This window comes from Cryptomeria japonica, chromosome 6 (genome assembly GCF_030272615.1).
Source record: "Cryptomeria japonica chromosome 6, Sugi_1.0, whole genome shotgun sequence".
Taxonomy (NCBI): domain Eukaryota; kingdom Viridiplantae; phylum Streptophyta; class Pinopsida; order Cupressales; family Cupressaceae; genus Cryptomeria; species Cryptomeria japonica.
Window position 1 is genome coordinate 108,658,893 of NC_081410.1, and position 12,898 is coordinate 108,671,790.

The window sequence follows — 12,898 nt, forward strand, 5'->3', positions numbered from 1 at the left end:
ATTGCTCATCAAATGGGTGAACTTTTGTGACAATAGTGACCAATCTCTCAGGTAATTTGTCTGTTTTCAACTATATAAAGTGATCCTCATATTGTTGTTTGAGATTTTCTTGATTACCATTTGAAAATTCTACCTCTTCCCTCAAAAAGTTAATGATCTACTGATCACTATCAAAAAATTGTCAATGAACAATATTGTCAGGAGTAGAAGATCTAATGATAACCTTTACATAGTGTTGTTCTTTAGTATTGTTGATATCACTAGGAATGTCATATTGTGCTCCTATAGTAGCTAGTCTATCAGCATGCTTATTGAGATTTATAGGAATGGACAACAAATTGAAAGCTTGGAAATCTTCTATGAGATCCCATACCCTATGTTTGTAAGAATTCAAAAGATCATTTTTAGTTGTATGGAGACCTCTTACCTGGTTGACAATCAATTCACTATCACCAAACACTTGTAAACAACTGATTCCTCTCTTCTTTTCCCATTGCAGACCACGAACCAAAGCCTCACTCAGCTATGTTATTAGTACAACCAAATGAAAATCTGAAAGATGAATAATACTTATCATCAATAGGAGATACCAACATACAAATATAAGCATAACCAATCTTACCTCTTCACCCATCAAAATAGAGCTTCCAAAGCTAAATAGAGTGTTGATTATCTTCATGTCCTTCATCCTTAACCAAATTTGGGACAACAAGGACTTGTTCATGAAACATTTAGACCCCAAGACTTACCTCATCCATGTGTTTAAAAGGATCCTCCTCAAGGTTTTTAGATTCCCATTCATCCAAGATTATATCTCGAATATCATCAATATGAGTGTTTGGATCTTGTGGGATAGGTTGGTCTTCTTGCTCATGGATGACTAAATTAGCATTTACAACACTAGGGACATATGTCTTCGTGTGATCTTTGGCCAAAAGTTTTGATTTGATGGTAACCTTTGTCCATACCTCATTCTAAAGAACATGTGTGACCAATTAGATGACAAATAACCCCCCAACTTAGTTATAAAATCTCTTGAAATGCATATGGCAAAGTAGGGTGGTAAATCTATCACATAGATTTCTTGTGGGATTGAAAAATTAGGACAAGCATGGAGGGTGAGACTCAAAAATTTTAATCACTCCAACAATATTTACAACAATCCCATCTAATTAAACTACACCCTTGTTCAATGGCTCACATGACAATCCTAATTTATCCACTAGTTGCTTTGGCATAACTGAACTACTTGCGCTTGAGCCTATCATACAATTGTGTACTAGGTGATGGCCAATGATTAAAGTTACATAGAAGGGAGGTGGCTTGATTACCTTGGAGTATTGTTCACTCTTCTCTTGAGGATTATTGGTGAGCGCCATTTTAAGAGGTTGCTGATTGGAAGATTCATTTGACAGAGAAAGGTTAGACAAGGCATCATGAAGCAAATCCTTTTTCCTAGGAAGAGCTAGGGAATCTCACATTGAAACACTAACATGTGTTTTCTTCATATGATCTAAAATGTTGAAATTTCCCATACTAACCTTCTGTTGTCCTTAGGAACAACAAAATCCCCTTGTACTGGTGCTGGTTGCGGCTGGCTTTTGGGTTGCTCCTTTCTCACTACAGGTTGTGCTCTTGGAAGAACATGGACATTTTGAGAAGAAGAAGGCCCCATTTTTCCTTGTGAACTTGTAGAAGGCTAATTTTTGTCCTTACCAGTCTATTGCCCCATGTCAATATCCCTTTTCTTTGATCTTGTATTGGTTTTTATGGGAGTGTTTGATTGATTTTGTGGATGACTTACCCCACAAAACTCCTCACGTTGCCAATTCATCAAGGTGACATCTGGATTACCTTGTTCCATGTGTGTAAACTGTTGTTCATGAAATTCTTGTGATTGATCTCTTGGGACAACAACACTATTTTGTGCCATTAGAGCTTGGTTCAACATGCCATTGGAACAAGTAGACTAATTATGTGGATGATTACAAGGAAAACACTACTCATAATTAGTTGCCATGTTGTTCTGGACTGGTACAATCTCCCTAGAAGAGTTGGGTGCATTGGAGAAGATCATACTACTTGACCATAAAGCATATTGGAGATGTGGATTCCTTGTGTTGAGTGCATCACATTACCAAAGAAAATGTTGCAATGAGGCTCTTGGTAGCTTCTTTCAAGGGTGACACCCTTCAATAATTCAGAGCCCTTGTTGTTAACTCAATTGCTACATGGGACCAAGTGGGTGATTGGTTGAACCAATATTTTGAAGACAAGTTGGATCATCTCTCACTGGTGGAGCAAATCACTACCATCAAAAGAGCTCCACATCAGCATATGATGGACTTCAATTCCTTCTTCCAAAAGACTTGGAATAGGATTCTATCTTCACTACGATCCTCAAACAATTATGCATTCTTGTATTATCGTAAAGCTTTGAATTCTGATATCTCTATGATGATACAATCCATGGGTGGGAATACATTACCAACAACATTTAATGTTTCTATAAGAGCATAAAATAGTTTAATTCAATCTAGAAAGATAGAACCTATGACTACCATGCCCATATTTCCAGAGGTGCAACCACCTATTATAATGCAAACTCCTACCATTGTTGTTGTCCCAACTATTCTAGCTTTAGGATATCAAAAATCCTACCCAAGATAATGTTGTCCTATCCCTATCCTATGAGTTCCAACAAATTAAAGGTTTATTGCAGACCTATGCTAACAACATAGTCAACCTAGAGAGGCAACAAGGTCAAAATACTAGACCTTATCAAGCCAATTACCAGCCTAATAGGCCTCCTTTACAATATGATCCTCAACCTCAAAGGAGAAATTTTAATCAAAGGCCTTTCCAACTTTACAATCCCAATGCACCCATCTCTTCTAAGGAGATTTTACTAGTCGAGAACAACATGGCATCTAATTATGAGTGGTGTTTTCCTTGTAATCGGCCACATAATAAGTCTACTTGTTCCAATGGCATGCTGGACCACGCTTTAATGGTACAAAATAGTGCTACTATCCCAAGAGATCAATCACAAGAAGTTCATGAATAATAGTTTACACACATGGAACAAGGTAATCTGGATGTCACCTTGATGAATTGGCAAGGTGAGGAGTTTTGTGGGGTGAGTCATCCACAAAATTAGTCAAACACTCCCATAGCAGCCAATACAAGATCAAAGAAAATGACCATTGACATAGGGCAATAGTCTGATAAGGACAAAAATCAGCCTTCTACAAGTTCACAAGGACAAATGGGGCCTCTTTCTTCTCAAAATGTCCAAATTCTGCCAAGAGCACAACCCATGGTGAGCAAGGATAAGCCCAAAATCCAACCACAACCAACACTAGTACAAGGGGATGTTGCTATTCCTAAAGGAAAACAAAAGGTTAGTATGGGCGATTTTAACATTTTGAATCATATGAAGAAAACACATGTTAGTGTTTCAATGTGGGATTCCTTAGTTCTTCTTGGGCAAAAGGATTTGATTCATGATGCCTTGTCTAACATTTCTCTATCAAATGAATCTTCCAATTAGCAACCTCCTAAAATGGTTCTCACCAATAATCCTCAAGAGAAGAGTGAACAACAATACAAGGTAATAAAGCTACCTCCCTTCTATGTAACTTTAATCATTGGCTAGCACCTAGTACACAATTGTATGATAGATTCAAGCATAAGTAGTTCAGTTATGCCAAATTAACTAGAGTATGAATTAAGAATATCATATGAGCCATTAAACAAGGGTGTAGTTCAATTAGATGGGACTATTGTAAACACTATTGGAGTGATTGAAAATAAGAGTCTTACCCTCCATGCTTGTCCCAATTTTTCAATCCCACAAGACATCGATGTGATAGATTTACCACCCTACTTTTCCATATGCCTTTCAAGAGATTTTACAACTAAGTTGGGGGTTATTTGTCATCTTATTGGTCACACATGTTATTTAGAATGAGGTATGGGACCAAGGTTACCATCAAATCAGAAGTTTTGACCAAAGATCACATAGAGCCATATGTCCCTTGTGTCGTTAATGCTATTCTAGCCATCCATGTGCAAGAAGACCAACCTATCCCATAAGATCCAAACACTCCTATTGATGATATTCCTGATATAATCTTGGATGAATGGGCATTTGAAAACCTTGAGGAGGATCCTTTTAAACACATGGATGAGGTAAGTCTTGGGCTCTACATATTTCATGAACAAGGCCTTGCTATCCCAAATTTGATTAAGGATGAAGGACAACAAGATAATATCTCTCTAATGAGCTTCAGAAGCTCTATTTTGATGGGCCAACAAGTAAGATTGGTGTTGGTGGTGGTTGTATGTTGGTATATCCTAATGTTGACAAGTATTGTTCATATTTCAAATTTTCATTTATCTTCACTACTAACACAACTAAGTATGAGGCCTTGGTTCATGATCTACAATGGGCAGAGAAGAGAGGAATCAATTGTTTACAAGTGTTTGGTGACAATGAATCAATTTTCAACTAGGTAAGAGGTCTCTATACAACTGAAAAATGATCATTTTAAGTCTTACAAACATAGGGTATGGGATCTTATAGAATATTTCCAAGCTTTGAATTTGTTGTCCATTCCTAGAAGTCTCAATAAGCATGCTGATAGACTAGCTACTATAGGAGCACAATATGACATTCTTATTGATATCAACAATACTAAAGAACAATAGTATGTAAAGGTTATTGTTAGATCTTCTATTCCTAATGATATTGATCATTGTTTTGATAGTGATTAGTAGATCATTAAATTTTTTAGGGAAGAGGTAGAATTTTCTAATGGTAATCAAGAAAAGATCAAACAACATTATGAGGATTAGATTATATAGATGAAAACAAACAAATTACCCATGGGATTGGTTACATTGGAGTCAATCTTCAATGATGGTGATAAAAAGATAAAAGAGAAATCTAGTATGCAGATTAAGGAAGAATACTATGAGAGTGTGAAAATATTCAAAGACAATCTTTTAAAGGTTGGCAAGGTATGTACACTAGAAGAGAGATATGCCTTCATTTTACTTTGTCAAGAATTCAGTGATATTTTTGCATGGCAATCTGAAAAAGAACTGAAACCCTTGCCTCCAAAGAAAATCTTCTGAAAAGAAATCAGGAACAAGCAACAACAAATGTAGGCTCTGATACCATGAATAAGTTGAGAAAGTACAACTTCTGAGATCCCAAGAGCATCTGTATGCAAGAAAACCTGTCACAAGAGAAGATTGGAGACTGAACACAAAAAAAGGATCTAAAAGAGAGATTATCATTCAGAGAGGGAATGAAAAATAAAGTTACAATACAATCCTTATGACAGGAGAATTAGAAACCCTAAAGATGTGCAACCCTAAAGAGATAGAGTATTTAATAATTAGAATAATTATTAAATACCTACAATATTATTAAATGCCTAAGTTTAGCTTAAGCGTAGAGTATAATAGACTAATAATTAAATAAATAATTATTAGCTAATACAAGATAACTCTAAAAGTAAGTTTGGACACTACATAGTTAAGATGATTGGCTTTTAGTGTGGGCTTTTGCCTGCGGAAATGTAAGACAATCCAACCATTGACGGTTTCCACTAACTGGTCATTTCCCCTGGCGAACGGTACATGGCATTTTCATTGTTAGGTGGAAAAGATGATGTGTGTCCCTTGCACACATCTTAGAGAAGTGGCGAACGGTAAGTGATGGCCTTTGGTTTTTTTGGTTTTCATTTCCTGCCGAACTGTAAGTCATTACAATGACCATTAATTTCTACTGGTTGCACATTTTCCCCACCGAATGTGCCATGTTAGTGGGAACATCACATACACAATTTTATGTTGCCTTACATTGTGCTTTGTGAATCACTTTTTCTTTGCGAGTTTTCAACCACCTCATTATGTTTGTGAAGTGCATTTATTGAATACAATAGAGGTGGTTTAGGTGCTTCATCTAGAATGCCTACAATAGGTGCATCAGATGTCATTGAGGTGCACAATTTTGACCACTTAGAAGAGGTTTCTTTTTGTAATATCAATTGTGTTTATACTTTACTGAATGTAAGGGTCATCTTTGTTTTTTTGGCTTCTTGTTATGTTAAGAAAATTTATAATTTATAAATCAAATTCATTTCTGTAATTTTGTTCTTTTTGTTTTCAGTCCTTTTTTTCATCTGAATTGTTTCTACCTTTTAGCTTTCTTATTTATTACGTATTACTTTGATGGTTGTCCTCAGTAGTGAAGTACTCCTTTTTACATTCTTGAACAATGCTTTGTTTTACTTTGGCATTTGGCTGCCTTTTCATCCTGTACTAAGTTTTTTGACGATATATTTTCACTTGTTGGTTCTCATAGAATACTCACACAATAATTCAATTAAAATTTTACAATGAATAGAGCAATGCAGGAAAGAGAGGACACTAACAGTTTCGTGATGAAGCTTTTGGAAGAGAGAAACATTTTAAAGCATAACCTCAGAAAGGTTATTGAGCAACTTGAACGTAAAATGGCCAAGCAATCAACAACCCATCCTCCTATTGCTGCCACTCCTTGTCCTCTTCCAATACCAACTACTGAACAATTAATAGATCCACTAAGTGTTTTTCAGCTAGGAGATAAGATCCTTAAGTGGAATGATAATCAAGATGGATGGATCGCATGGGTAGATGATGAGTACAATTAATTACTCAGCGTTCCATCATTTTTGTCCTTATTTTGATTAGATTTTTCATATTTGAAGTAGTTTTCTTACTCTTCGTAATCGATTTTTACTCTGCGTAATCAATTCTTATTTTGATTATATTTTGGTATTTGAAGTAGTCTTGACACTCTTTGTACTTGATTCTTATATGTTCAAGTCATAAATCGGTAGTCTAATTTTTGGTCTTACTATACCTATTATAAGTAACATAAAAGAAATATTCATGCAACACTGTGTTATTTCAATTTTGCTGTACTTTACTCTATTTTTTCGATTTCCTTCAACCCGATTCTGATGAACACATAAATGCATGCATATGAGTATTGTTTTTTACAATGGCCCAAAGTTCTTATTGTATTGCGGAAGAAATATCATCTGATTCAGTAACAAAAATGCTATTGATTAATGAGATTTTGATTGAGCTATGTTTATTATAAGCTTTTGCATTAAATTAGAACATTAAACATTGACTTTCTATTGTATTTACTATGTATAGTGATGTTATGCACACTTTAAAGTGATGTAATTACATGCACATATCTCTGTTAGAGTATACTATTTTTACTATTTAATTTTAGTGGTGTTGTCATTTTGGTTTTCATGATTTTTTACCTTCTATTTTGTATATTTTTTCTATGGTTGAGGATGCATAAAGTGTAAGTATCCATTGACATATGATCTTTTGACATTAAAATGAGAATGTCTCCCATTTCATTCCCTTTCATGTATACACCAGATATAGAAATTGGATGGTATCTCCACCAATGATCTCATACCACTCTTTATGAGTTTCTAATTAAGGCAATTATTAAAAGAAAATGCCTATCTACAAATTTGTTGTTTTTTGCTATCCATTTTGGTGGTTGTTATATGTCTTCTATTAAAAATTTCCAACCTTGTACTAGAACCATATAGATATCAGATGATATCTATACCAATGATCTGATACACCTCCCAATCATATTCTAATTAAGCCAGCTATTAAACCAAAAAATAGACTGCAAATTTAATGTTCTTTTGTTTTGATTTCTCTTTTTTGTGAACCTTTTTTTGGGTGTGCAAGTATTCAATTAACTATGGCTTAGTTAGGTTCTTATCCTCAACACAAAATTTCTCAATCCATTATGTTTTTCTATGTCTTCTAATAAGGATATTTGCAGCCTCATAATAGGATCAAAATCAAATTTATTCTGCAAGACAATATACCAGACGAGACGATAGTACACCTTTTGTCACACTGAAACATAAATAATTTGTACACTAATCTTCAGGTAAACATATTTCTCTTGCGATATAAATCCATCTTCTCTACAAATAATATGCCTTCTTTTTTTAAGTTTCATTCAAACATGCAAAATTATTTCCATCTCACTAAGTTATTCATTTCTACACATTTCTTTATCCGTGAATAGCTTTATTTCAGGACATCTTGTACAGTATTAGTTTTTTTGCAATAAATTTAACATATACTTACAAAAACCTTATAATAGTTTTTTAATAACCTATATTGGCATGCACGTTTAGTGCTGCCATTCATCTCAAATTTAAAGAACTCAACCAAAAATGTCATCTCCATCGGCTACTCCTGAATCTCTACAACAATCCGCAATGGATACTTCGGTAAGCTAATACATTTTACCTTTTCAAACTTGCAATTTTGTTGTCATTACTTTGAAAATATCCCTCATTCATAATGCATTTTCAATTCATTCAAACCCCCCCATTTTAGCATGTTCCCTCTTTACTAACATATACAAATATAGTTAAGCATTCTGTAATTGATGCATTTTTATATCATTGCTAGATTTAATGGTTCAAAATACTTTTATTGCATGCACTCCAAAACACTAAACTATATGCGAAGGTGTTGGCATGTATATGTCTTAGTACCCCTTCACATTAAGTTCTCAATGTTCATATTATCTTTTTGTAGGAATTTGCCCAAGATTGTGCCCCCACCCCATGTGCAATTCAATCTATCAATGTTGGGGCTGACCTTACTTCAACATTGCTCCAAGTTTTGTCATTCTAGAAAATGCATCCTGCCAAAGATGACACAAACATATATAAACTTGTGTTGTCTGATGGCACATACATGCAGCTGGCAATTCTGCCTTCTAAGTGTGCAGATCTGATAGACTCAGATGTTCTAAAAATAGGTTATGTAGTTCCGTTGACAAGTTATACTTGCATATATGTATAGAACACAAGGTAGGAAAGATACTATGTTTATTAAAATATCCTTCTTTGATACATAATCATTTCCAACAACAATCCATAGAAACTTGAACAAAACTATTTTCATTTTATATGACTATTATAATACTTAGTTTATAGATCAAACAAAGAGACTGTCGGTTCTTTGGTAAACCTACATACCTGTTCAAAGAACAAGAACCAAAAATATTGGGCCAAGAAACACCATCATCCTCTAAGCATTCCCTTAAGTTTGATGCTGCACTACCATCCCCACAAAGTATGACCTTTGATAATATAAGCCCTATCACAAGTTTAAATCCCTACCAAAACAAATGGACAATCAAAGGAAAAGTCACTGACAAACGATTAATACGATCATATAGTAGACCTGCCAAAAATGGCCATGTCTTCAGCTATGATATTGTAGACACTGAGGGTTGTGAAGTTAGGGTTACATGTTTTGACCATATAGCCCAACTACATTCTGATCGTGTCGAGGTAGGTGCTCATTATGTCATTTCTAAGGGGTCCATTAAGGAGGAAAACACAAGATACAATAAATTAAACAACCATTTAGAAATCATCCTATCTGATGCATCAATATTGAAACGATGCACCCATGATGATGATCCATCTCAAACACGCTCCCCTTTCACACCAATTAGCGAAGTGGTCCAGCTGACTAGTAATACATTGGTTGACATCATTGGTGTTGTTTTCTATGTTGGAGATATCATAGCAATCCACATGAAGGATGACAGTAAAACAAAGAAGCGCATTGTTAAAATTAATGATCTCTCTGGCTCAACAATTGATATCAATATGTGGGGTTCAACATCTGAACAAAGAGGCCATGGCTTGAAAAATATGTTCACCCCTGATGCTGTACTTGTACTTGTACTTGCTATATGCAATGCCCGTGTTGGGTACTTTAATGGGAAGATTATCAATATGACATCTGTAACAACATTGCATATTAATCCTGCTTTCCTAGAGGTATAACCCCTCATGCTAAGAGGATGTCTTCCATTGCATACTCATGATTTCTCTACAGGATTTACTCATATTGATGGAAAATACACTAGGATGAATATTGCATCAATCCGTAACGCATGAATGTCAAACCAGAAACAATTCAAATGACAATAGTTGTTGTTCTAAGATTTGTGAACGCAACAGATAAAAATTTCTATTACGCAGCTTGTCCACTGAAAGTTAATGGTAAACCTTGTAAGAAAAAATGCACCCAGTAGGTTGACGATTCGTGGTTTTGTCCTAGATGTCAAATGACCATTGAAGAATGCAATTACAGTTACCTTTTACCAATAAAACTGCAAGATGCAACAAGAACTATTTTGGCAACTGCTTTTGATGAGATGAGAACTGATTTGATCAAGAAATCTACAAAAGAACTTTACATACTGCAAAATGATAACACCACAACATAAACACTTTGTGTTTTCATTAATACACTTGTTTCAGATTGGTACATGTTCACTTTGCTGGTTTCTACTGACACATACAATTATGAACCTAAGATGAAGGTTACAGTTAACAAAATCTATGCTGTTGATTATAAAGCTGAGTGCAATGCTTTAATTGCAGAGATTGATCGCCTATCTACTCAGCCTTAGCCCTGTACTAGAGCTCTTGCCTAATTGCACTAATTCCACTTCATACAATACTTATTACATTTCCAAATTTATAAATTTTATTGACATTTTTGCCCATGTATATCTTGTGTAATGTGTACATTTTGCATGTATGTTTCATATTTCATTTACTTTATAATCTTGTTTATAATGATTAGTATCCTTAGATCTTAATTTCTAAAACTTTTCCTTTCAATCCTACATTTTGCACATGTTTGTTTATATATTTCCATAATTGTATTTGCATATATGTCTAGTTTCTTTCTATAACTAGTCAAGTACCTATATAAATATATATTTCTTATATTTATTAGTACTTGCTCTTGTCACAATATAATTTACTCTATCTAACAAATCTGAAGCCTCCAAGCTGATATTGCCATCCTATCTTGCATGCATTAAATAATTAAATTTTATTTGTTTCCAAATACTTTCCTCCTGTCATATGCTTTACTTTTGTTGTCCTTATTAGTTTTACACATCATATTACAATTTAAATTAGTTCATTTATGTACGCATAGATATTATAATAGAAAAATACTTCCATTTCTTTATTAAATAAGTATCTTCTTTATATCAATGTCTCCAATAAGAATATCTAGAATATGCATCTATCCTTACATGTTTTAAAATACATACAACCATGTGCATATTTATGTTTGCACTTACATATTATACGCTAACAATGTACATCTCTGCATATAGATAAATACATATGTGTATGTACTTCTAAATATACAAGATGTTTATCTTTTCTTGAAGCACTCGTCGCTGCATTGACCAATATGTTTGACTACATACTCATCTATACTGGTTAGTTGCCTTGCAGAATAAATTTGATTTCCTTGAGATTTATTCCATATATAAGGACTGACTGTACATATACATAGAAAACATCAAAAAGTAATTTTTACATGAAAACTAATATACACATTCATATTTATTTATATATATACATATGTATATATAGACTGGCATATGAACATAGTCATGCACATTTATATATAGATATTTCCATATATAGATATGTATAAATATATATGTATGCCTAAATAAATATATATACAAAATTATATAGCTATATTAACATATACATGTATTTATATATGTGCACATCTATCTATACAAATATAGACATATTTTCATTCAAATGTATATATAAATGTGCATATTTATACATACATCTGTATGTCTATATAAATATATACCTATTCATATATGCATACCATAATCATTTTCTCAAATGCTCTCGCAGAAAAACCCTAGACTCATCAAACTAAATACTAATAACCTGAAACCAAATATACTCATATCTCCAAATAATTATTTATACATGGTTATAGAGCTCTACATACATATACATGTATTTATATATGTGCATATCTATTTATACAGATATACACATATGTCATTGATATGTATATATACGTGTGTATATATGTATAAATACATTTGTATGTGTATATAATTATATATGTACTTATATATATATATATATATATATATATATATATATATATATATATATATATATATATATATATATATATATATATATATATATATATATATATATATATATATATATATATATATATATATATATATATATATATATATATATATATAACTCTAGCAAAGGATCTCATAGGTAAAGTTTGCGCACACCAAAGTAACCACTAATCAACTGAGATCTTGCAGAGAAAATACAATTGACAAGGAAAAGACAACCAGGAAAAAAAAGTCAAGAAGATCACAGATTATGATTTAGCAATTTTCAGTTCACATGACTTTTTGTTCGCCACTTCACCAAGATTTGAACAAAAAATACATAGCACAACCGAAAAATGTCTGTATTCTACCTAAAAATATCCAAAAAACAAACCTATATATGTTCTTATATAGATTTATATAGATTCACATGTATTTATATATATGTATATGCCTAAGTACACTTATATATGTATTTACATACATATGTATGTATGAATGTATGTGTATTTTTCATGTGCATATATATACACACGTATTGATCTATATAGAAATATGTAAGTTTAGAAATATATATTAGATGCCTACGGATATGCCTTGATTTTCTTACATTTCCATTAATAGAAGACAATGTAACTAAATCCTTGCTGTCATACATGCTTAAATCCTTTCTCTCTTCATTTGTTAGAACTCTAACACAGTTCTGTTCTCTTATAATAACTAGATATCTATACAACCTTCCACACAACAAGGGGATGCTATTAAATCCAGGAGGAAGCAAACAGATAGAATGTACTATGCATATAATAGGGTCAATATCTCCAACAAACG

The 12,898-nt window shown here is 33.1% G+C and overlaps 1 protein-coding gene across 1 annotated transcript; it reads left to right on the top strand.

The window, feature by feature from the left end:
• The first annotated feature begins 9,203 nt into the window (after positions 1–9,203).
• LOC131030535 (replication protein A 70 kDa DNA-binding subunit A-like) lies at positions 9,204–9,926 on the top strand. Its single transcript, XM_057961387.2, has one exon. It carries the CDS (start codon positions 9,204–9,206, stop codon positions 9,924–9,926), a length of 723 nt encoding a protein of 240 aa, XP_057817370.2.
• The last annotated feature ends 2,972 nt before the right edge of the window (positions 9,927–12,898 follow it).

What these genes read in the sequence shown, in the direction of transcription:
- LOC131030535 (XM_057961387.2), top strand. Translation starts at nt 9,204, where the DNA reads ATGACCTTTGATAATATAAGCCCTATCACAAGTTTAAATCCCTACCAA.